The 26,515-nt window shown below is 42.8% G+C and overlaps 1 protein-coding gene across 1 annotated transcript in view; it reads left to right on the top strand.

Annotated features, from left to right (window-relative positions):
- RTN1 (reticulon 1) overlaps window positions 1-26,515 on the top strand; it is a 225,202-nt gene that overhangs the window by 122,116 nt on the left and 76,571 nt on the right. The window contains exon 3 of the mRNA XM_058739202.1: window positions 5,727-6,455. Within this exon, the coding sequence (XP_058595185.1) occupies window positions 5,727-6,455 (729 nt within the window). The remainder of the gene's footprint in view (window positions 1-5,726; window positions 6,456-26,515) is intronic.

Here is a 26,515-nt window from a genome sequence, read left to right as displayed (position 1 = left end):
CTCCAGCAATACAGGTCCATTTACATGGCACCTGCCTCATGTAAAAACTACAGTTTACAGAGCTGATGAGACAGACCTGATATGATGTAGGGTTTATGAATTATTAAGGAATTTCCTTTTTTTTTCTTTTAGTGGCCATAGCCCATTGGGGTTTGGAGCAACTTCAAGATAAGACAAAGACAGATCTGGCTGACATGATCTTGGAGTTTTATAACCTTGGGCTGTCCACTTGACAGCACAGGATTAGGACAATGTTTTCTCTTCAGTTGCTCCAAATAAACATTCTAACCAAAGCTTACTGAAGAAAAAGAAAGTCCCCAGACCCAGTACACAGTCCTCTCCCATGTTCAGCTGCTCCTCTCTCCACAGACACCTCACCTCATAACACCGGAGTCCTGTGACAACAGATAAGAATAAAACTAACAGGAAAAATAGGAGGAATTAACTTGCCACTGAGGCCTTTCTCCTTGTTCTTTTTATCCTAAGAGGTTACCAAAACTCCCTTCCCTGTCTTGAGAGCCCCTGGCACTCCAGGCATGTGACACTCTGATAATAATAATGATTCTAATAATTATTAGTAGTATTCTAATTATCTGTCCAATTCTAATAATTCTAATTATGTGAATTACGAATCAGGAGAAATTCTCATTTAGAACAATTTTAGCCACACACCCTGAAGCTTAAGCAAGGAGTCTAATATATTTCCTTTACTTCCAATAAATTATTCCATTCTGTAAGTTTCTCCAAAGTACTGAGCTATTTTCATCATGTTAAATAATATATTCTGAGGTACAGAGGCAAAAATTCTTACAGCTTACATATTGGAAATGTCTTCTCAGCAAAGACCAGTCATGAACACAAGTAAAGCATTCTAGGAAAACATACTAAAGGCCCTGACACATGCCAGACCATTGGCCTACTGGCACCACAGTGTTTCTGACACAGTGCCTAAGAGTATGTTATGGAGGTCATGGATGTTCTTCAAGATGTTGGACTCAGAAAGGACAGCAATCGAGAGGTCATTGTTAAACCATCCCAGCTTCCCTTAGTAAAAAAAATAAGCAATAAAAAGTAAATCAGTTTCATAGCATCTGAAATTTCACAGAGTCTGATTACAATAATGAGTGATAGAGTGTTGGGCGTGAAGGGGTCAAGGATGGCCTCTTTGAGGAGGTGACATGTGATCAGAGATCTGAATGAGGAGAAGGAGCTTACAATTCAAAGGAGGGGGTTAAATGGGGACCCCAGGTACAGAGGAAAGCAAGTGCACAGGCCCCAAGGCTATATTATTTGGGAACTGAAAGATGATGCAAAGAACTGTTAACCTTAAAAATAGCTATTTTGCCAGAAAACATTGATTTATTCAGGAATGGCAGAGCATTACAATTCAGGACATGCTATCTATGGTAAAACCATAGGCAAGTCCAACAAAGGAGAAGAACATTATTTTATGGATAAGACCAAGGAAGTTGGGAGGGGTTGTTCTGAATGAAAGTCCATCAGAGAAAAGCAGGTGTTCAGAGTGATGATGGTTTCTCATTGGCCAAATTGCAGGGGTAATCAATTTCTTCTAGAAGAGCCAATGTACATCTTTTTCTGTTGGGGCCTGTAAGTGATCATTCTTTCCTGTTGATGGTTCTTCTGTTGAGGTCTGCAATTGACAATTCTTCCTGTAATTGACATTGAGTGGAATAGCACCCCCTTCTAGCCTCTCAGTTGTTAGTGAGGTTTCCCTTTATTAGTTTTTACAGGGACAAAGGAAAAGTATGGCATAGATCAGAGTCAGAGGTGGGGGCGGGGGGCAGGGCCCAGATTGTTCAGGGATTCACATGCTAGGATGAAGAATTTGGATTTTGTTCCAAATGCAATGGGAAACTGCTGGAGGGTTTTGATGTGGGAAGTGACATCACTCATTCACTCATCCATTCACTTAACAAATATGTGTTGACCATTTATGGTCATGCATGCGAGGCATTGTCCCATCACCACTGGGGAAGCAGTGCTGAAACCTAACAAGGTTTCTGCCTGCACAGAAACATTCTATTGGGAAGACTTACATACAAATAAATAAATGCGTAACATAATATTAAGTATTTATAATGGTAATGAAGAAAAATAAAGCAAGATATAGAGTGAAAGAGTAATGGGGTGGTTGTGAGGAAAGTCTTCTCCTTGCTGATGCCTCTGAGCAGAGACCTGAAGTGGGGTAGGGAAGGAGCAAATCATGATGACACAAGAGGAGGAGGTACCAGGCCTGGAGCTGGGAATGTTTTGTGTGTTCAAGGAGCAGCTGCAAGGTCAGTGTGGCCAGACTGGGGAGAAGGAAGGGAAGAGGGGCAGAATCAGATGTGTGTTCTCAAACGATTCACTGGAGGGTGATTGAAGAATGAGCCAGGGGCAAAGGGGAGACCTGAATGGCAACATCATTCACAGTTGGATGGTGGCATCTGTGACTTGGTAAACTGGCCCATGTTCACCTTTCCTTTTATCATTCTAAATTATATTGTCATAATTAGCAGCAGCAGCAAACACATCTCCCCAGGCAGGGCAGTTCTAACCTTCCCAGTTTTTATAATCTGTTCAGTTATTTTTGCTGACTCTTTCTAGATTTGCTGGGTCAGTTGTGACACATACTAACCAGTATCTCAGCTACAGGTCCATAAATTTTAAAAGCAAGAGTACAAAAAACTTCTATTTTGTTTTAGTTTTTTTCCCTGATTCCTCTTAGCACTTTGTTAAACTTTTGGTTCCTATTAAGAACAAAGGATAGCATCTATAATTTCTACTGAGGTTCTTTTAACTCATATTAAGGATGGATTCTTTTCAGGGTAGTACCTTCACCTGCCCAAGATGAAAGGCATTAGGGCCTTTCATCCCACACCCCACAGCTGTCTGATACCATCCTATTCTTGAGTAAATAAAGCAAGATCCTTGAGCCTTTTCTGAGTGCTGTACCTCAGTGGTTTTCAACTGGAGATAGGGTTGCCAAATAAAACACTCATATTTCATAGGATATCCTTACACTTAAAAAATTCAAAGCTTAGCACAGACTCAAATGTGACTGGATGTCCTGTGTTTTTATTTGCTAAATCTGCCAACCCTAACTGGAGGTGACTTTAGAATTGCCCTTGGAGTGGGGCACCTGGCTGACTCAGTCGGTTAAGTGTCCGACTCTTGATTTTGGCTCAGGTCATGATTTCATGGTTGTGAGTTTGAGCCCCAAGTCCAGCTCTGAACTGACAGTGTGGAGCCTGCTTGGGATTCTCTCTCCCTCCCTCTCTCTCTCTCTGCCCCTTCCTCACTTACGTTTCCTCTCCCTCAAAAATAAATAAAAATTAAAAAAAAAATTACCCTTGGAGATACAAAATGCAGATGGTTAGGCCCCTCCAGACTTATTTCTACTAAAGTCAGAATTTCTGAGAGCTGTTCTGAGCCATACATGTGATTAAGAACCACCGTTCTAAAGATGTGAGCTAGTCCTCACATCAGCTCTTCTTTATCGAGGACCTCCTGGGCACAAGACATTGCACTAGGTGCTGGAGATATGACAGCAAATGAAAAGATGTTGGTTGCCCTTTGCGGTCCTGGTGCTTTCGGTCTGGGGTCGGAGAAAGCAGGGGAGCGTACGGAGACAGACATGAACGAAGTCATCACATAAACAAATACAAAGCCACCCAGGGCTCTTAGTTGTGGAAAATGAGTGGACACTAGCCAGTCTCCTGAACCATCCAGCACCAGGTCGGCTTGCACACAGGGCAGGCTGCCTTACAGGACACTTGTAGCCTTTGAGCCCCAGGCCCTGCCTGCCTGTTTCGTGGTTTCCTAGGAATGGTGTACAAGCAGTGGTGATGTTGGTCAGACCCCTTGGGCCTCCTTGTGATACCTAGAAATCATTGCAGCTCCTACCTCTGGGCCTTTGTACTATCTGTTCCCTTTGTTTGGCATGCTTTTTCCTCTAATTATCCTCATGAGTCACTCTCTTACCTCCTTGAGTGTTGAATATAGGTTACCTTCCAGATGAGGTCTATCTTGACTATCCTATTTAAAATTGCAAATTCACCCCACCCTGTCCCAGCACTCCTGATCCCTAAACCCTACTCTACTTTTTTTTTTTTTTCACAGCACTCAACATCTTCTTATATACTATATACTTTACTCATTTATTATATATAGTTGATGTACTGTGTTCTCCCACTAAAATATAAGCAGAAATTTTGTTACCTGTTTCATTCATTAATATATCCTAAATACCTATGAAAAAAATTTTTAATGTTTATTTTTGAGAGAGAGAGAGAGAGCGAGAGAGCGAGAGAGCACTGGCGAGTGTGGGGGGAGGGGGAGAGAGAGAAGGAGACAGAATTCCAAACAGGCTCCAGGCTCTGAGCTATGAGCACAGAGCCCTATATGGGGCTTGGACTCACAAACTGTGAGATCATGACCTGAGCCAAAGTCAGACACTTAACCAACTGAGCCACCCAGGTGCCCCCCAAACACCTATAAGAAAGCCTAACCTGTAATAGATGAGTGAATACTGTCAGGTTAAAGGATAAAATCAATCCTGCTCTATAAAGAATTAGACAAATCTAAAATGTTTGATCCATTGAGGTTCTCCCACAGTCCTAAAGCAACAGATGACCTAGCCATAGTCTGCTCTCCTTACCACCCTCCCAAATCAGTGACCTCAAAGCTTTGGAGAAATGACGAGTATTTCTTGCTTATAAAAGGGCCAGAGACTACTGTCTGAGATATTCTGAAATAAGGACCTGCTGTATGGCAAGGGAAAAACCAAGCTCCTGAAAACTGTTGTCATGGTGTTCCCAGGTAGTCTCGTCTAAGGGAGAGAAATATCAGCAAGATTGCTGGTGAAGTTTTCAGGCCATCTGGATAAACATCAGGCAGAAGGCAGGCATTCACCCAGGGGACTGGGGGTGATTCTCAGGTTTTGTTCTTCTCAAGAGGAGGGGAGGAGAGGAAAAAGAATGATGGTGGGCTCCACCACCCATTAGAAGCCCAGGGGGGATTGTGCATTATGGTAATCTTCACAGCCTGCTTGGTAGAACTGGCAAAACCTTTCTCTTATATTGCCCTACTTTGTTACACGTTTCACTAAAAATGAGTAAAAGTATTGATTCTTATGGGAAATGTAAAGCTCAGAAGTCATTGTGTCCAGACTAAGGGGCTAAGGGACTTAGGGTCCAGACTAAGCTTTCTTTGCTCACTGAAGGAGGCAACATGAAAAGCAATGGACAAGGAGTAATGGATGATGTTCAGATTTGTTGATATTGGTGGGCCACATTAGAGAGTTATATACGTCAGATTACCTGATGAAATCTGTGAACTTGGAACACTTCCCTGAGAGAAGGTATCAGAAATTAAAACCATGACTTCCAGGATGTTTGCCACATTGAAAGAGAAAAACCAACCGAGGTGCTGTTGCTAAGAAATTGCTTTGCCATTTTTTTTTAAGTAGCTAGATTAAGATAGGTAGGTATGTAAAGCGCTGATTAATTGGGCCATAACAGTAATTAGCCTTCTCCTTCAGGTGGCCTGCCTTTTCAGCATAGCCCTGCAAACAGACTATTTTTGTGCTAATGAGATAAATGTGTTTCTCCAGCAACAAGAAAACATCTCCCCTAATGGAATTTTGTTTTATTTCTTCTCTCTATGTCCATCTGTCTGTCCGTGTGCGTGCCTCTCTGGCTCTTTTTTGCTTTGTGGGACCACAGAACCATCTGCTGCAGAATCCCAGGGAAAATGCAGCATCTCCGAGGACGAGCTGATCACTGCCATTAAAGAAGCAAAGGGGTTATCCTATGAAACGGCGGAGAGCCCACGGCCGGTAGGCCAGGTGGCCAGCAGGCCCGAGGCCAAGGCCAGGTCCGGGCTGCCGGCCATCCCCAGCCCCCTGGACCACGAGGCCAGCAGCGCCGAGTCGGGGGACTCGGAGATCGAGCTGGTGTCCGAGGACCCGCTGGCCGCCGAGGACGCGCTGCCCTCGGGCTACGTGACCTTCGGACACGTGGGCGGCCCGCCGCCGTCGCCCGCGTCGCCGTCCATCCAGTACAGCATCCTGAGGGAGGAGCGCGAGGCCGAGCTGGACAGCGAGCTCATCATCGAGTCATGCGACGCGTCCTCCGCCTCGGAGGAGAGCCCCAAACGGGAGCAGGACTCGCCCCCGATGAAGCCCGGCGCCCTGGACGCCATCCGGGAGGAGCCCGGCGCCCGGGCCGAGGAGGGCGCGCCCGGCCCCTTCCCCAAGTTCCCCTCGGCCGCCCCCCAGACCGGCCCCGAGCTGCCCTCCGGGGACCGGGCTCCGGCGCCCGACGGGCCCGCGGCGCAGCAGCGCAAACCTGCGGAAGCCACGAGCTCCGGTCCAAGCCCGGCGGCCGCCCAGGGCCCTGAGCCGCGGGGTCCCGGCGTCGCGCCTCCTCTGCTGTTCTTCAGTAAGCAACAAGGTAAAGTGACCGCTTTCCTCATTGAGGCGACTTGTCTGCGCAGTAGTGTTCTTCCCCTGGGTGCTCCTAGGTACTCAGCCTGGCCTGGCTGGTCGACCAGTTGCCCAGAGAACAGCCAGGGGAGGAGGGTGAGGAGATGACGAAGAGAGCGGGCTTCGCAGCTGGGACTTGCGTGGGAGGCACGTGCTCCAGGGGGCCGCGCTGCGCTGGCTCAATCCCCGCCCCTCCCCAGTGAGGAGCACTTTTGTGGACGTGCCTGGATCTCCTGAATGGAGGGAATGTGTCCTTGCTTTCATCCCGGGGTTGGGTTTCCTCACTTGGGAAGGGTGGGTGTTTTGTGATTGTCAAGGCTCATTTCCAATCTCTCACCCCTCAGTGATGGAGAGTGGCTGCATCAACCCATCATTAGCACATCTATTTCGCACCCAAATTCGCACCCATTTAAATGGCCCCGGTAGGATCTCAGCACCTTCCTCTCTCTTATCCAGGGAACAAGGCATTTGGACCTTGATAAAGGTTTTTGTGTCCCAACTAGTCAGGAAAGACAGGGACCAAAGTTAACGCCAGAATTTCTCTTGTTCTTCAAGCAAGATCTAAGTTGATTTTTAAAGTCACATATAATTGAGGATGATTTTAATTTGGTCGTTATAATCTTCCTGTGAGAAATTTTCCTGTGAGTTGAAGACTTCAAACGGGCGAGAAATGGAAGTCGTTTTGTCTTACAGATATTTGTACGTGAAGAGCGTGTAGCATTCTTCTTCCCAAATCATCGACTACACCTGACTGCAGTTGTGTTACAGAATTCAGAAAGGAATCAAAGAGTCAGTGAATAAATTAAGCCCTGTGCAGTCTAGTTCATGGGCTGCATTGAGGGAAAGGAGGGAACCTCTCTCCAGCTCCTGGGTGGAGAACACCCAGGTAGAACTTTAAAACAAACCCTAAAAGCACAGCTTTATCCAAAGTCCCCTTCCACCCATCTCCTCTGCTTGTCGCTTCTTTAGGAGTATTTTGCCTTTTGCGGGTAAATGATTTCAAGAGTACACACTCCTTCCTGTGTATATGCCAACCCAGTGATCTTGGTGGTGATTAAAGTGCTTCATATAAAAATAGAGGGCAAAATCTTTCCCATTATAGATTGAAAGCTAGCTTCTAAATTCTTTAAAATTAACACATTGGAACAGGGGAATCCAGAGGGATGTAATAAAAAGATAACCCTGCTTCATGGTTACTGGTGGCTTAGACACATGGCATTATCATGTAGGGGCTGATATAACTGACTTTCAATTTCCCAAATAACTCTTCCCTGAGAGTTTAAAGTATATTTAGTGTGTGCAATAGTGAGGATATTTGATGACATTTAACAGTGGCAGTGTGTGTTTGTTGGGTGAATATTGAAACCAATTTGGATTCTTTTCCTACCACTCTGACCGTGATGGGGATGGACCCTGAAACTTGCAGGGAGCCCTGGGGAATAGCATAAGCACAAACCATGTGCCATCCCTTCCGGTCCTGAAGCAGTTGAACTTGAGTCTTGCTGAACCTGAGTTCCTATCACTGTACTTCAACAGACCCGTGTTTCCATTATATCCCCTAAATAGCATCCCTGAAATAGTCACCATGTGTGCAGCGCTGTTCAAGTATATATATTCTCAAAAGCAAATAAATTGGGAAGCTAATAAGGAGAAAATTGAATTGTGCAGGCCCATTTCTCTCCCTAGTAAATCTGAGAGATAAGTGTGACAGCTGGGACTGACTGAGTGACCAGACGTCTCATGAAGAGCTAAGGCGATGGACAACCGCAGCTGTGAATGCAAAGGCTTCCGAGCCAATTCTAGTGTCATTCTAATCTCTGTGCAAGTTGCCCCATATGGCTTGGACCCTCTGCTGCCAAGTTCAGACATTAGAGAGAAGAGAGTGGCAGTCTTTTCAAATGATTCAGGCATGCCAGGGTGAATAACCTCTGCTCTCTGCACCGAGGGGTCCTTTGAAATCCAGTCTCCTGCTGAAACTTACCGCTCAGCTGCATTATGTATAAAGAGAGTCTAAAAGGCCTTTCTGGGGCAGGGAAGCACCCGAGGTCTTGGGCGGATGACTCAGCGCTGCCAGCATGTTATCTGAGCTCTGAGGTTCCGCCTCGTCTCACCTGCTCCATCTCAGCAGGTGAGAGGATCAGTGCTGCCCAGCATCCCCCAGGCCATTCTTAATCACTGTCAGTGGACAGTAGGATTGTGCTCACGTCAAGCAGGACTCTGTCAGCAGTAAAGTCAGGTCAGCTTCTGTGGTTTCCTGCTCTTGCCCACTGAAGCCTCTGGCTGAATGAGTGCATTCAAGTTCAAGTATTCACAGCATGCTCATCTCCCTGGCTTTGGAGCCATGTTGCTGAGGCTGAACTAAGTTGCAGAAAGGTCCAGAAATATTTATTTAGAATAAGGTTTGGCAAATACCTGATGGCATCATAATATGTACTGTCAAGGAGTTTCGGGGTTTACTGGTGCACACGCCCTGATAAGGTTTATTTTTGGATCTTTTTGCCCTTCAGAGGCCTCTAGAGCTATTGCACCGGAGACGAAATGCAGTTTGTCATATTCCAGTTCCCTTCCTCTGTGCACCCTTGAACTTCTGCTGCCCTATAATTCTGCTCTCCCACGCCTTCCAGGAAGGTCTGTGAGGAACATCAGAATCTGAGAGCATGGATAAGTTTTCATTGCCGCAAGGTTGACCCTGACTGTTAGGAACATCTGAGTGAAAAGCCAATGAAGAGATTCTCAATAAAACACTGATACCCAATGTGACTCATCAGGATGTATGTGTGGTATTTACCAAACCTGTAGATTTTTTTTTTTTTATCAGTGTTCCTCATGGTTCATCTTCTAGGGAACACATTTTTGGGAAATAGTGTTCTCTTCCTACTCACGAACTCCCTACATTCTGATTTCTTTACCTTGCAACTCAAAAGTAGGGTGCTTGGACCAGCCATGTGAGTCTTATGTGACAGCTATTAGAAATGTCACTCCATCCCAGACCTACAGAATCAGAATCTGCGTTCTGACAAGATCCCCTAGTAATTCCTAGGTATGGCAGAGCTTGAGAAGCAGTGTTTTAGACTGTGGCAGCCAGCTTTCACATTCCTACCTGTAACCGTCCTGATGAAAGTCACCAGTGATACCTTCTTGCCCCTAAAATGGCCTCTTTTGAATCTCATCTTTTTGTCCTCTCTGGTAATTTAATATCATCCTGCTGGCCCGTCCTGAAAACACTAGAGAGAAAGTGGTGTATGTTCAAAATAATACATTCAAACTGCACAAAATAGTGCAAAATAGAAATTACAGTCCCCCTTCTCCACCATCCTGATCTAATTCTCAGAGATAATCATAGGATTTTGGTTTGGTTTTGCCATTCCTGTTCCTTTCAGAAACTTTCTTGAAGTATTTGGGCACATACAATTTGTTACCGCACAAGTGCTATCACATTGAACTGACTGCTTTGTAACTTACTTCCTGTAACAGTAAATTCCACGACAATCCCCACTCTTGTGAACATTGTTCTCTCCTTCTCGGAACTTTTTCCTCCTTATTTCCCTGATGTTTCCCCTTCCTGCTCCACCCCTTACTCTCTGACCTCTTTTCTGATCTTTTTTGCCACCTTCTTTCCAGTTCCTGTCTTGCCTCTGAGTTCTGTCCCTGTCTTTCTTTGTCCCTCATTTCCTTGCTGTCCCCCACACAGGTTTTTAGCCACTGCCTTTGGTGCCCCACCTCACAGATCTCTGGCTTTGGCGAATTCTCCTTAGCTCCACGCCCATTTCCCCACTGTTGGCTGGACATCCCATAGACACTCCAAATGTAATATGTTGATGTTATTTGTCAAACTCTGCTCCTTTCCTTCCTCTGTGCCCTTCCTGAGCTGATGACAGGTTATCATTTGGGCTTCACGTTGGCTTGAACATTCAGATCGGGTCTAGATCTAAATAAAGACTCCCTAGCCTGAGACAAGGTTAAAAGTGCAACCTGAATGTAAACACTTCAGTGGAAGTCTTGTGGTAGTGTTTGGTTATAAAATTGTCATCCAGATGATCCAGAATGTTCTTAATAGTTGAACGATTATCAAAATAAAAACTACAAAATGTAAAAATCCTCTTTGTGGCACTCTTAAGAAGGCATCCAGTGATACCAGTTTGAGAAATACCAGGTTAAGCCAATGGTCCTCAAAGTGTTGCCTGAGCACCAGGTTTCTCAGAATCTCCTAGAGTACCAATTAAAAAATGCAGGTTCCCACTCTGCCCATACCCCAGAACTACAGAATCAGAATACGCCAGGGCATAAACCTGTACTTTTAATGAGCGTGCTGAAGAGCATTCTGGTTATAAGCAGATGAGCCGGGCAGCCCAGACCCGTAGTAAAAAAACACCTTGGTGAGTGTGCCCCTAGGTATATGTTGCTTTTTAATTAGAGAGACTGAGGGGGCTCTCAGCTGCTTCCATCCCTTCCCATGCCCCGGGAAGCAGGCCTCTGCACCTTTTCTCTCTGTGGACACCAGCTGCAGCAGCTGGAGCTTGCCGGGCTCTGCCCCTCATGGTAGGGAAACGCTTCTCTCTTCCCTGGGGGAGTGATTTGCAGGAAGGCTACCAGATGGAGGTCTTCTAAATAGACCTAACATTTATGATGTTTATTATTGCTTCTCATTATTAGGCCAGATATTGCTTCTGTCCTAAAACATTTGAAGAGAACCAAAATAAGTGTGACCCACTTACTTTTCTTCCCGTAATTCTAAGCAAAAAAAAAAACCAAAAAACAAAAAACAAAAACCATCTTCTAGTCCCATATTTTATTTGCTTTCATGAGACTGAATTCATAAGTCAGGCTGTCAAGATTCCTGGAGAGTCGCTACCTTTCACAGCGCACATTTCAGAATCATTCTGAGGACTTAGGCCCCTTCCCTTGTAGCGGCTGCCCCCGACACCAGCTTTCAACAAGACGGACCTGGTAGCTGCTGGATAAAGTTTGGCTTCTGTGAGGATGAATGCAATGTAATACTTAGATGGAGACACTGAGCCTTCCATCTCAGACTATTCACAACAATTAAGCTACTTTTATGAGACTGCCCCACGATAGAAGGTGCTGTCCTGGCCTAGGCATCCCAAATGAGACTGCCTGTAAGCCGCTCACCTCACTGCATTTACCTTCTGAAGTAGTCACAAGGCAAGCATTGGCCCAGATTGCATATTGATCTATGATTTTTAAATGGTGACTTCAGAACACTGGGGAGATTTTCTTTTCAGGCTTGGATAGAATTGCTCCACCCCTTGGTGGCCCCAGAGCCTATTCTTTCTAGTGACAGATATTCTTTGATACTTCAGTAGGGTGTGTATAATAAAGATCTGATATGCTGATTACATCTCTGTTATATTTCAGTGTCATTTTTGGGGACGTAGTAAACCCCAACTCCCTAGTAAATTTTGCCTGGGCACAGAGTGGAGCATAGATTCGCTCCTAAGATGGATTCAGGTCAACCTTGAACTTGCCTGTAGAGACCGAGTTCACAGATGGCAAGCATTATGGTGCCTCTAAGAGATAATGACCCTGTTAGATGGTGATTCTGATTCATCATCCAGCTCTTTTACCACTCACGTAAATCATCCTTTCTTGCTGATGTAATCATGCAGCTTGGAGAATATAACTCACATACTTCTAATTCTCAGAGCCAAGACCTGCTCCAGGGTATTCCCCACCCCTTTTAAATGCTAACCTCACCTTCCACTGAAGTCTGGATGAGATACTCACAGATACAGTCTCTGCATTTCTGGATTCTATCTTTGCAACCCCACAAAACACTCTAATACAGAATGAAATAAATTTTACTGAATGTATGCCAGCCTTGCAAAAGCAAGACGTTACCAATTCATTTATCCTTCTTTTGATTCAACCAATAAGGTATACTACATGCCTGATGCTGTCCATATAATGGTGACTAAGGCAGACATGAATCCACCTTTGTGGGCTTACACTGGTGGGGAGGAGGGGTTTCGATGAAAAAGGAAATCAATAGAATGATGTGTATGAGAGTGAGAGTTTCCTGGTGGTAGTGACACTTAGATAGGAAGGTCAGAGAAGGAGGAAATTGCGTAGTCCACTATCGCAGGAGATTATTCAAGAGGGGCTCCTGGGTGGCTCAGTTGGTTAAGTGTCTGACTCTTGATTTTGGTTCAGATCATGATCTCATGGTTGTGAGATCCAGCCCCACATCAGGCTATGAGCTGACAGTGCAGAGCCTGCTTGGGATTCTCTCTCTTAGTCTCTCTCTGCCCCTCCCCTGCTCACGTGTGCTTGCTCACTCTCTTTCAAAATAAATACACATTTAAAAAAAAGAGAGAGAAATAATTAAAATTCCAAATAACAGAAAATACCAAGCCCAGAGGCAAGAAAGTTCTGGGGTCATTCTAGAAACTGAAAAAAAAAGGTCTGTGTAGATAGAGTGTGGGAGGCAAAGGGGACAGTGACAAGAAGTGGGATTGGAAGGTTGGCAGTGCCCTTTCATACCCAGACCAAGGTGCAGAGTTTGGTCTTTATATCAAACATTGCAGGGAGCCACCAAAAGATTTTGAAACTTGGAAGTAACATGACCTGCTTTCCATTTTTTTGAGGTCACATTGGCTGTTGTAGGGGGGAAAGATTGGAGGAGGACAAGTATGGAAGCAGGAAGGCTGATTAGGAAGGTATTGCAGTAGTGGGGGCATGGGATGATGGTGACTGGGAGAGAGTGGTAGCAATGCAGGTGGAGAGGAATGGATGGATTTGAGGTGGATTTTGGAGACTGACTTCATAGGACTTACTGATGCATTGGATGGGTGGTTGCAGTGATCTTATTCCCAACACCTCTCGGTTCCATTTCAGTTTTCCGTCACCATAATGATTACAAGTAGATGCAAAAAGATTTACAAAGGGAAAAATACCCTAAACTTTGATGCTGTCATTGAATCTGTGTTTTTGTGTCTGCTGCTAGAAACCATCCATTTGGCTGATGATGGCACTGAAATACTCTCACAGTTTGAGCTGTATATCTAGTATATTTCCATGGCCAAGCAGCTGAGGGTCTAATGGTCATCAGTGTGTTTAGATGACAGGGATGTTTGGGTGGCCAGGGCTGGAACTGAAACGAGGGTCAAATATGGTACCTGTGGAGATTAAATAAGGCATGTAGTTAGGTGGGCAGGGATTGTGGACAAGCAAATCAGTTATTTAAATAGAATAAATATTAGGTTGGTTGAGCGTCTGACTCTTGATTTCAGCTCAGGTCATAATCCTAGGGTCGTGGCATCAAGCCTTGCATCAGGCTCGGCACTGAGTGTGGAGCCTGCTTCACAATCTGTCTCTCTGTCTCTCTCTTTCTCCCTCTGCCCCTCTCCCCTCCTCATACTCTTCCCCACCCCCTGACTTCTCTCTAAAATAAAAATAATTAAAAAAAATAGAATTAGATACAAGGTTGGGTAGAGGCTGGAACTCATAAAAGCTTCAGAAATCCTAAAGTACAGTCCTAAATATGAATAAAAATTATACTAACAAGCAAATTTGTTATACTAACTAGCAAAGAAAAGATAGTACCCTGGCAGAGAGCGGAGGTTAAAGTCAGAGGAAAGGTAGCTTTAAGGCAAACCCTCAAATTGGGTCTGAAGGAGGGACAAGCATTCCATTGGGTGTAGTTACCTCAGCCCAAGGCTACGGGCTGACGGTGGGCTTTGTCTGTGATTACTCAGTGCTTCGGAGTCAGTAGGCTCTGTAATAGTCCTTCTGAGTTTTAAATGACCTACGCTTGAGGCAGTAGTCCTCCTGTGCCTGGTGAAGTATTGATACAGGAACTTTCTCCTTGTGGAAATTTGAGACACTTGGTAGGGAGAAAGGATTAGGTGCTCAGTGGAACTGTTAGCTTATTGTCGACAGTGTTTCTCAAAGTGTTGTTGGTAGGCCATTTATGTCAGAAACAAATTTGTTTTTTAAAATACAAATTCCTAGGCTCACCCCACGGTCTCCTAGTGAGGGGCTTGAGGAATCTGCTTCATTAAGTAGCTTCCAGTGAATCCTAGGCACACCAGAATTGGAGAATGATGAGGGAATTTTGAGGAATTATGAGGCTGAACTTTCAGAACACTCAGAGTAATCTTTGGCAATTTTTTTCTGTAGTGCCCCAACTTCTTCAGGGCTTGAGCCAGAATCCTCAAAGTTGGCTTTTCTGTTTGGGCTTAGAGATTAATTAAAATGGTTCTTGTATGGAGTTTAGAATGAAGATAATACTGTTAACTCTGAGACTTCCACCTCCTCATGGGAGAAGGGGAGGGGAGGTCATGTGAGTCTTACCAGCTCACTCTGGAGGATGCTTCTAACATCTCCCGACCTCACAAAGCCTCCAGAACAAAGACCCCAGAAGGACATGGTGGGAACACAGACAGCTAACCATTCACATTCCCAGTAGTGTAGGGCCTCCTCAGTCAGAAGAGTCCCCCAGGTGGCCTCTGTTTATAGCTTGGAAAATTCATGGAAGAGAAAAAAGGCCTGAGGGTGGAGTTGGGCTGTATACTACCAGGCACAGTGAGGAGTTACAAGCTTGATCTCATACAAGATAAAAGATTTCACTACCACTAATGATTCAGTTCAAAGCTGCATATTCTGGTAAATATAGCATTCTGGCTTAAGTCTTCCCTTCTGGCAGTTATTTTCTTACAACTCTTGGCTGAGCACTGAAAGCATGGGGGATTTTTCTACACACAAACTAGTAGCAAAAGCAGATTATGTGTTCTCAAACTAATTCTTTTACTTCCAAACTCACTTTTTTTTTTTTTTTTACCAGCCCCTAACATCTCAAGGAGATTTGATTCTACACCTTAAAAATGCAGAGGAAATTAAGTAAAGCAGAAGAGTGGTTTTTGTATTCATTATCTCAACTGAGTGTTAATGTCTGTTGCCATCCAGTGGTTGTGATGAAAATATCCAACCTTTACTTTTTAGCCTCATCTCAAACTGCCAGGATTTCAAATTTACAGATCTCTTGGGATATGATGTAAGAAAATATGTCTTTGATTGATTTTACAGTGGCCAGTAAATGGCTAAATGGCTGGGCCATTTATGAGGTGATTGATCAGTTAAATTATTATCCATATTTGGGGGGGGGGGGACCAGCACAAGGACAGTGTTTCAAAAGATATTCCTAAATGGGTAACCTAGTTTTTATCAGAATTCATTTTAAGCTATACCATTTGGCCTGTAACAAACACAAAATATAACATGATGTAGAATTTATGAACCATAGTTTCCTACTAATTGGAGTTTTTGGATCAATGCCCTCATTTTAAATTGAAGTCAAAAACTTAGGTATAGTCAGTTGTTCCAAATGATATTTCAGGGGGAGAAGAACCAGGATTTGAAATAATATCTGATTGATTCGCATCTAGTGCCCTTTTCCAAATAAATTGATTTCCAAGTAGTTTAGTTGTTTTTAAGAAAATCTAAAAGTTTCTCTATGCCAAGTTACTTTAGAATATAAAGATGTAAGATTTATTATCATAAATGTATATGTACATAAATAGGACTTTTATAATAGTACACGATATGTGCAGCTAGGTCAAGTGTTATCTTTATCAGTCAGCTGGAAATTCAGTCCAGTACCCTGGAAAGGATTTAATTTTTCTTTAATTTTAGGCTAGCCAACTGATAATGAATCAATTTTACATAAAGTCATAGTTTTCTCTAAAGTTGGAAATAAATCATATCATAAGTAATTTGATTCTAGATAATTTTGATATGGGTAAAATGGCCTCATTGTCAATTTGTCCCTTTTATTTTCTTACTCTTCCCCTTTGTTTGAGTCCACATTTTTATGCCCTTTTATATTCCTCTGAACAGAATCTTGAAATTCAGGGTAGATTTTTTTATATTCTGCAAAGATGTGCTCTAATTTCAAAGCCAAAAATCCTGGCTTTGACTTTGATTTCTAAAACTTTTCATGGTTCACATTCTCATTCTTGTGGACACCACACCTTTCCCTCAGATCCCATTAGTGTGTCTAAGAACACAAAAGGACTCCTTGATTGAGAAATCCCCGAGCCAAACCCTAGAAGCTGAGGGCAAAATCCTCTTGAAGAGACACTTTTTGGATTTCAGTGTTACTGTTCATGGGTCACATCTGGACTGTTATGCCTCTAGGATGAGATACAGATCATTCACTTGAATTGTAAGTTTTATACCTCCAACTGTACATAATATTTGCCCTTATAATTTATATGATGGCTATTTTGTGATAGGTAAAGACAGATTTTCTACCATGTTGCTACATCCTCTTCTGTAGTACAGTCATTGCTGGGAAGTGGCTTCTCAGTTCGGCATTGCATTTTCCAGCCTTCCTTGCATCTAGGTGAAGCTATGAGCCTTGTTCATATCAATAGAGTGTGAGTGGAAGTGAGATGGGTCACATCTGGGAGATGTTGAAGACACAGTTGTACCTTGTCCTTCAAGGCTCTACAGCTAGGGAATGACAAAGGGAAAAGAAGTGAGGTCCTGGACCAGCTACCTGGAGGAAATCTGCTTGCTAATGCACTCCTTGTTGATCGATTACATTAGCTCAAAATAAATTTCTCCCATGGTGAGCCACTGAAATTTTGGGGTTGTTACTATAGCTAGCCTCATCCTGACTGATATGATAACATGGAACATGAGGTTGAGAAAAGCCTACAGTTAGAACATATGTTGGAACACGTGTCCCATAGCTGCACAATTTTATGTCTTGCTTCTCCTTCTCTATACCTATTTTGTACTCTCCTCTACTGATGTTGGTCAGTCCTTCTGCCAGAATTACTGGTAGCATAATTCTGATCCTGTTTGAAAAAGACAATCCTGTCCTCAAGACATTGTGTTGCAACTTAGTGAAATATTGTCAGAAAAATGGAAGAGATCTTTAATAACTGCAGGGTGAGTAGCTGGTGCCCTCTGGAATTGTGCAAAGTAAGAAGTGGCCCTCGTGGTGACCATCAGGTTCACCAGAGCAAAAGCATATAAAGTTTTTGTGAGATAGACTGCTGGGAGAACTAGAAAAGTCCCTCTGCCTATAGCCCCAGGCAAAATTGGGACATAAACACAGTATCTTGGGGTCCTCTACCTCCCACCACTCTCGCATCCTTCACCTCAACACTGTCCTTCAGCTACTTGAAGGCTCCCAGTGCTCCTGAGGTCTCCTTGCTTCCCTTTCAAAACATGCATTCCCTATATTCTGTATCCTCAGAGTCCTTCATGCTTCCCATTTCTTAGGGTGTACTATACAGGTTTAATTTGATAAACCAATTCTTTTTCATGTGTTAGTGAGCTAGTGTATGATTCCTCCTATGCAGCAGATCTCCAGAAGGCTCTGAAGGAAGGAGCCACCTTAGGGTAAGTCTAGTCCACTGTTTTAGGGAGTAGTTTCCTCAGTCCAAGACTCCATTCCCAGTAGTATATGTTCTGAAACACAAACATATTAGACTCTGGAATAAACTAGGATGCCTTTTCTAAATTTGCACTGCATATGTACCAGGAGAACTACATCCTAGTGTGGAGATCAGTTCATTGTTGTCCTCTAAGAACTGGGATCCTCAATTAGAATTAGAGCAGGATCCCTGAGCCAGGCCTAAGGTCCTTCCCTCTCCAGTGGCCCCTTGTCTGGATTGCCCTTCTCTGGATTCTGTATGATTTTGGTTGTATATCCTTGTCTTCACTGGGACAAGGACTCAGGGGTCAGCTGGGTTTGGATCCTGTTCCACCACTTACTACTAGCTGTGTAATTTTGGGCAATTTAACCTGTCTGCACTTCAATTTTTTTCATCTGTTCAAAGGGGAGAATAGTACATGCATCACAGGATTCTTGTGAGGGTTAATTGAAATCATAGGTTAAGTAATTGCTCTCTCATTTTATTACTATTTAAATATTTATGTTAATAATAATTATACAATGAGATAGGACTTCGGAAGAATCTAGCCCAGTTACTAATTTAATGCAGGAATTCTTTCTACAACATATTCTTTCATAAAATTTCAATTAATAAGTTTATAGGTTTTCTTCATATGTCACAGTTTGATTGGCTGCTTTCCAGTGATTTATAGGAAGTTGACTTGATCTCACTAATAAGCTCCTTCCCAAGCATATTGTGGGACAGGTTGCTTCTGGGAAGGCTTTTTAAATCCAGCTGGCCCAATTTATCTTCTTCTGTTAAGTGTTGATTTTTTTACCCAAAATATATATGCTTAGGTCCCACCCTAAATATCCCAGAGTATAATCTTTGCGTGTAACATCTGTATATCAGAATTTTTTAGAATCCCCCAGGGTGATCTAAAATGCCCATGTAAGGTTTGAAGCCACTGAGTTGACCCCAACTGTGGTATGCAGTTCCCTGAATCTTCAGTCCCATTTGTTTTTTCCCCCCAGGCTTCGACATTTATAGTTTTCTGACTCTGTCAGGCCATATTGGAGTAACAAACCGCCAAATCTCAATGGCTTAGCTCAACAAATATTTACTTCTAGCTCCTACAGAATCTGCTGCTAGTTGGTGGGGGCTCTTCTTTGTCCAACTATAAAGAGATCCAAGCTTCTTCTCTTCTATGCCACCGAATATCAACGTATGGTTTCCCAGGTCACCATGACAGAAGAGAAAGCTGGAGGGGCACGCTCGTTCTTCACAGCTTCCTCCTGGAAATGATACATTTAAGTTTTGCTACCATCCATTGGCCAGAATTAGTGACATGACTCTCTGCTGATGCATGGGACACACTAGAAATTCAGTGAGCATGAAGTGCTTATCACAGACCTCTTGAACAAATATCTCTTGTTTTAGAACTTCATAGCACTTACCATTACTTACTATATTATACAGATATTTGTTTGTTTATTTATTGCTTGTTGCTACCATGTAGATTTTAAGTTCTTTAACATCACACACTTTGATTTGCTGCTGTGTCTCCAGTGCCTACAATGGTGCCTGGTAAATAGTAGGGACACACCAAACATTTGGTGAATAAATGAATAGTGACACCAGACACATAGGTGAAGACACTGGAGTATATTACGGGATTTTGTTGTATGTCAGTGTGTTTTATAGCTGTGCTCTTTCCCAAGAGCTCATTTAAATGTTATTGAGTCCAGTGAAAGGTTAAAGAATAATAGGCCAATTAAGTAGAGAATACTGTGTGTGGATCCCCTACTGTTATTCATGAAGAGCATTTACCTCTTGGCTGTGCACTCCTGGAGTGATCAGCTCAGGAAAGGGCAAACGGAGTCAGCAGAGAAAGATGCTTTTCTGCGGTTCAGCTGACATAGCCAATAACAGATTTGAGTTGACAAAGCAGAAGGTGACGACATCACTGTAGGCCTGTGTGCAGCCTTTCTTTGCTGAGCCTATGGAATTTGTACAAGTCCGGTCTATTGAAACTTTATAACCCCCATAAAATGGGAAAACTTTCTGCGGTGAATGCTTCTTGTTATTTTGAACGCAGCAGAACCCAATTTAAAAGCAGGACTTGTTATTAAGGTTGGTGTGGAGACAGGCAGTATTATGGGGTGACTAAGGCATGAGCTCTGGAATAAGACAGATATGGGTTTGAACCCCAGTCTACCAGTTGCTGACCTAAAATTTCCCAAGCCTCATCTGTAAAATGTGGCCAATAATTCCTACTCTTAGAGTTGGAATGAGATTCAAATTGAATTCATTAAATGATGTTTTAAGGGGCTTAGGTTAGTAGAAGACCGGCACAGTGTAAATGGCAGCAGTTATTACCACGTTGCATGGCTGGATCATGTTTTCTATACTAGATAAGGCTGTACACCCCAGCTATAGTCAGTAATGGGAGTTGCCAAGGATACGAGAAAATGTGAGGCAGTGGGGATGGGCTCCCCTCAGTGAATCAGCCTCCTAGTCTTGGAGGCTGGCAGTATGGCAAGCCTCTCTAGCACAGTGGTGGCAGCCCAGCCATGCACCTGAGCTCCATCAGCAGCCCATCCATCTTCCTTCTACACAGTCAACATTACTGTTCCCCAGGATGGGGAGGATCTGAGTGGGCTGCTTCATCACCATCTGATGCTCACCTGTCACAGCCCCTTCTCAGGGACATTACTCCCCTTCATCAACGTTTAGTTCAAGCCACCAGCACAGGCTAGCAGGATGGATTCCTCCCAACACAGAAGAGTGACCAGGGTGGTAGCAGCTTTAGCAGAACCATTAAGGCTACTTTCCTTTAAAAGGGACTGAATTCATGGCAAGCTTAGAATTGCAGATTCTTCTTTCCCAATTCCCCAAGCGTAACTATGCACACAAAGAAGATTCATCCCTATGATTTATTTTTATGGAAAGCTACTTTCTGAACAATCAGATTCTTTAGGAATATTTGAAATATTCTTTGGGGAAAAGGTTTAGCTATGTTGTCACGATGATAAATGTGGAATAACCTCTTTAAAATGGATAGGCATATCCTTGAGGGTGTGTTGCTTACATAAAATGCTTCAAATGACTGCCATTTCTCTCAAAAATCTCTTCCACTTCTGTTATATGCTCTTGGCAGTCCTAAGTAGGATGTAAGCTGGGCGTCCAATTCAGGGCAGTCTCTTCTTGTCTGCCTGGTCCCATATAGGCAGGTGGACTGGCACCGGGCAGATGGGATTTACACAGAAGTTCTGTCTCCGTCTCTGGAGTTGTCTTGTAATATCTTCCTTGGTTAATGCATTTTGCTTCATCTTTCTTTTCCACCAATTTCATACTTTCAAAAATAATTATGTATTAGCTCCCAAAATCCATACAGGGTATTTCATAGGCACTGACAAAGACTTGTCATCCATAACCTAGTATGTATTTTAATTATCCTTTAGAGAAGACAGGGTTATGGTCAGCTCTTCAAACACTTAACTCTTATCTATGATTTGGAAATGAGTACTCCTGGTTCTTTTCAAAAAGCTATTTAAAATAGGTTATTATAGAAAGTTGCATACAGATTGGAGAAAATACTATTATGAACTACCACATAAAGATAAACAAAATTTAACAGTCATTACCATTTTTGCACGCTTGTTTCAATTGCTTTTGAGGGGAGCATTTTAAAATGAAGTTACAGCCATCAAGATATTTTACCTCTATATACTTTAGTGTACATCTCTAAAAATAGGAATTTTTACTTAGGTAACCATGGGACCATTGTTACATCTAATAAAACAAATACCTTCCATTATCTAATGCCCAGTTCGTATTCAAATTCTCTCAAGATTCCTCCAATTGTTTTTTCAGTTGGTCGCTTTTTTTAAAAGATTTTATTTTTTAAGTCATCTCTACCCCCAATATGAGGCTCAAACCCATGACCCCAAGATCAAGAGTCACATGCTTTACTGACTGGGCCAGCCAGGCACCCCTTCAGTTGGTCACTTTTAATTAGCCAATGAGCAAATATCTCTCAGCTTTTATTTTTCCACTACGTTGCCTGTAGTAACATGGAACAATGGAGAGTTCCTTTGGGTTGTATGTTATATGATGATCAGATGTATTTCCTTTCTTCCCAATATTTTATTATAAAAATTTTCAAACGTATGGAATAGTTGCAAGAGTTCTTCAGTGCACCTCTGTTTACATGGTACTATTTTTAATTCCTTCTCTGACTTGCTGAGGTGACTGAGACTGGATAGTGTCTATACCTCGGATTCAGTTAGACAGTGAATATTCTACGGCTTCTTTTTAGGTAGAAGCTTTAAATAATATTTGCAAAGCAGATAGATAGTGTACTTATTACTTTGCACGGTTTATAAATCTTGAGAGTATCTTCTTCTCCAACTGGCAGCCTGTAAATATTATTAAGCCTGACTTTCAGTTGACAGTACTTTCCTGGGGTATCCCCGGAGAGCCAGGTGCTGCACTGTGACAGTGGCACCACCATTGTGGGTTCAGTGAGAAAAATGACAAGCCACCCTAATACTGGAGCAATTGGAACAGGCAGTGTGTTTACACCTTATGCAATGTCAGTTGTATTTCAACATTATCCAAAAATATCATGCAAAGGTACTTGGAAAAGAGAAAAACAAATCTGGTTTCTAAAGCGTCTGTCTGAGGGTTGCTACTGTTGCTATGGAGATCAGAGAAGCAGATTTTCATGGCTTTACCACACTGAGCTTGTTTTTGAACAGATTCATGAGACTGTGGGCTTTTTTTCTCTCTCCTATTCTGGGTGGTTTTGTTAGACGTAACCTTGCCTGAATAATATTAACATATCACTTGTGTGAAAGCACATTAGATGCTAATGCTTGGAGTTGTTTTTAGCAGAGTGATTTAACAGTACAGGATTCGTTTTTTCATTTGAATGTTTTAAAATAGACTGACTCTCCTAATCAGCATTAACATAGAGCTCAGCTTGGAGCATAAGGAAATGCTAGTTTAATATTTTAGTGCCATCTGCTGTAAGTTTCATGGCATTCTACCCCATCTGGCTTATTTGCAGCAATCCCCACCACCACCTCCCGCCGCCACTTTCTTTTTTAGTCTTAGTAGAACGCAGCAAATCTCCTTCCAAATGTTTTATACTGATTGGCCCTGTTTCTTCCTACTGGTCACTGGATGAGGCTTCTGTCAGAGAAATATATTCCCTTGGCTCTAGGTGTCCATTTCCTGACGACTTCTGCTTCAGCCTAGTGGCTGCACGCATGCACGCGTGTGATAATTATCAAGCAGTTAACACATTCCTAGACCTCTCTGCTTTATCTCAAACGAATGCCTGACTCTTCATGAGTGAACATTTGTAAATTCAGCAACATCACTAAATAAATAATTCTGGAGAACCTATCATGTGCTAGGCTCTTTCCTAGGCAGGGTGGGTGGTGGGAGGAGAGGAGAACAAAGCAGACACCCTGCTTGCATGGACCATGGGGTTCCGTTACAGGGGAGACTAGCAGTATCCAAGTGAACACATATATTACAGTGTCATGCAGTGGTAAGGGCTGTGAATTAAAAAATGAGGGTGGCAAAGCTACTTTAAATAAGATGGTTAAAGATGGATGATAGGATTAAAATATTGCAATGGACATCTCTAATGTATTACGGTTGCTAACAAGGACAACAGATGTGTCCTCCAAGCCTGTGCCTTGAGGCTCTTATTAAAGACAGATACTTATTGTTAGTCAATTATTTTTGAACATTAACCAGCAACATTGCACAGATGAAAAACAAATCTATTCTTTGAAAGCTGTCAGATTCTGCTATTGTGATGCAACTAGGTAAACTTTGGACTTGACTCAGGTTGACAGTTCTTTAATTCAGCATACAGTTATAGCTTCTATATGTTGTCTAGTTCTTTGCTGGGTTCCATGGGGGACCATGGGCGGTTTTAAGCCAGGACCTGCTCTCCAGCAGTTGCTTTTCACTGAATACTTCAGCAACTCTCAACCTATCCAGGGGATAGAATAAATGCATACGGAACATTTAAGTAAAAATTCCAGGCACTGTTAAAATTAACTCTCTCTAGAAATGCTACCAATCTTAAGTGCAATCATGTTGGACTTCAGAGAAGAGAGAAGTGTTAAAATGTCCCATGCATCTCTCTTCACCTACCCTCTTTAAATGTCAATTTGAGCTGAACATTGAGCCCCATGGAAATTTCTAATATTTCTGTAATTAGAAACAAAGGAGATTCTGAGGTAATTAGAACCTTGAGCAACCGATTGGATTCCTCTGTATGTGCGTGTGTGTGTGCGTGCACTCACATGGGCATTCATTCATTCAGGAGTCAAGTCTCAGACACCTTATTACATGTGAGTGACTGGGCTGTGGCTGAGGGAGCTAAGATAAATAATGCCTACAGGTATTTGTAGGGACAAGGATACAGATAAATTAGTGCAATAAAGAGTTACAGGAGCAACGAAGCTATACTTGTCCTAGCCCTGTCTGTGTTATTGATTTATGCTGCATTGGCTGAGATGCTATATGAGTATTCTGACCTTTCTGTGCCTCTTTTCTCATTTCTTAAAAAAATCTGGGGCAGAGAAGTGTTAGCAGAATGATTCCTATCCCTTTCTTAACCTTAAGGAGGAAGGTTGAATTGTTCCAAAGAGGTGAGAGTATTTGTTTTAGTTTACTGAAAAATAAGCCATATAAATAAAATCAGTTTTTAAAAATAGTTTATTTATTTATTTTGAGAGATTGTGGGGGAGGGATGGAGACAGAGAGAAAGGGAGAGAGGAAGAGAGGGAGAGAGGGAGAGAGGGAGAGAGGGGGAGAGAGAGAGAGAGAAAGAGAGAGAGAGAAAGAGAGAGAGAATCCCAAACAGGCTCCGTGCTGTCAGCACAGAGTCCAGCACGGGGCTCGATCTCATGAACTGTGAGATCATGATCATGACCTAAGCCAAAATCAAGAGCTGAATGCTTCACTGACTGAGCCACCCAGGTGCCCTTAGAATTCGTTTTTTATTAGCGGGAGTACCATTATCAGATGCTAAAGTGCTAGCACATCAGTGGGAGAGGAGCGAATGGTGAGAATGTTTTGTCTCCCTGTTTTCCTCTTTATACAATGTACATGGAGTTACTGGCTAACTTTAGAGACTCATTAGCTCTCTGTACTGTTAAATGTAAATGCCCACCTCAGTAGAGGCTGATGGCAGGGTAGCTGCAAATTGAGAGGCACGGGTGCTGTATGTACTCCCTCCTAAGTATGCAGTCTCTCCTGCCATGTGCCTGGGAGCCAGCGGTAGCCTGTGTGGAAGCAAGAGTAAAACTGAGTTTGGGAATAGGAGGAGGCTGTTAAGTGTCTTATTTATTTCCTACTCTCTGGAGTACTTTTAGTGTGATTTTTCTGGGCATAAAGGAGAGATTTAAGTCTGCCATATTACCCTTACTGTATATAAAATTTCCATCAGTTCAGTACCACTTTTCAAGGCCAGGAATATATTTGCTGGGCTAACTAAAAGCTGTAAATATGGCTTTTTGCTGAGTGTTTATATCGATGATCCAGCCCTCTGGTTATCCACTTCTCCTCCTTTTCCCCAATCCAATATGCTTGGTTGGCATCAAAATGACATCTCTCTGGTCTCTGGCACAGCCTTTGTGAGAGATGGATTTCCCTCCTGATCACAGCGTTGGGGAAAATCAGTGGAGGCAGCAGCAAGTCAAACTCCAGGACCAACAAGGGCTCTCCCCAGACGGTTTTATTGTCATTTCTATATCTTCTCTCCTCTCTTTCAGTAGCTGGCAGCTTGATTATTTCTCCATATTCCTTTACTTCTGTACTGTCTGCACAGGACAATGCTGCATTCAAAACAGAAGAACCCAGCCATCACTTTATTCCATCGCAGGGACACCCTGTCATTGCAAACAAGGACTAGCGTGTAGATTCTAGTGACTCCCTGCCTTTGGAACTCTGAAAGCTGACTCTTTAAGTGCCAGCAGATTTTCAAAGCTCTATTTCTGTTTCTCCTTTTCCTGATGGCAGACCATATTGTACTCACTGCTCTTTCATTCTATTCTCACAAAGACATAAGGAGTAGTTTGCTAAGAGGGAACATTGTTAAATATTGGATGGGATTTCTGAGCAATGCCAAATAATTTTCTAAGTAGATCTTTGAAGCTGACAGAGATTTAACTATTTTAAGGGGATTCCTAAAGGGATTAGAATTCAGAGATTCTTATGCTGGACCCTTCCTGCGGTGTGAAAGTTGTATCCCCCCCGCCAAATTCATATGTTGAAATCTTAATCCCCAAAGATGATGGTATTAAGAGGTGGGGTCTTTGGGAGGTGCTTAAGAAACCATTGCCCAACCCAAGGTCACAAAGATACACTCCTACGTTTTCTTCTGAGTTTTATTATACGTTAACTCTTATACTTAGGTCTTTGGTTTCTTTTGAGTTAATTGTTATATTTAGCATGAGATAGGAATCCAACTTCATTCTTTAGTATGTGGATATATAGTTGTCCTAGAATCATTTGTTAAAAAGATTGTTTATTTCCCATTGAAGCATCTTGTCATCCTGCTCAAACAACAATCGACCAAGTGTTAGGACTTATTTCTATACTCTTAGTTCTATTCCATTGGTCAGTA

The sequence above is a fragment of the Neofelis nebulosa genome, chromosome 7 (genome assembly GCF_028018385.1).
Source record: "Neofelis nebulosa isolate mNeoNeb1 chromosome 7, mNeoNeb1.pri, whole genome shotgun sequence".
Lineage (NCBI taxonomy): Eukaryota > Metazoa > Chordata > Mammalia > Carnivora > Felidae > Neofelis > Neofelis nebulosa.
This window is presented reverse-complemented; position numbering and strand designations above follow the sequence as displayed.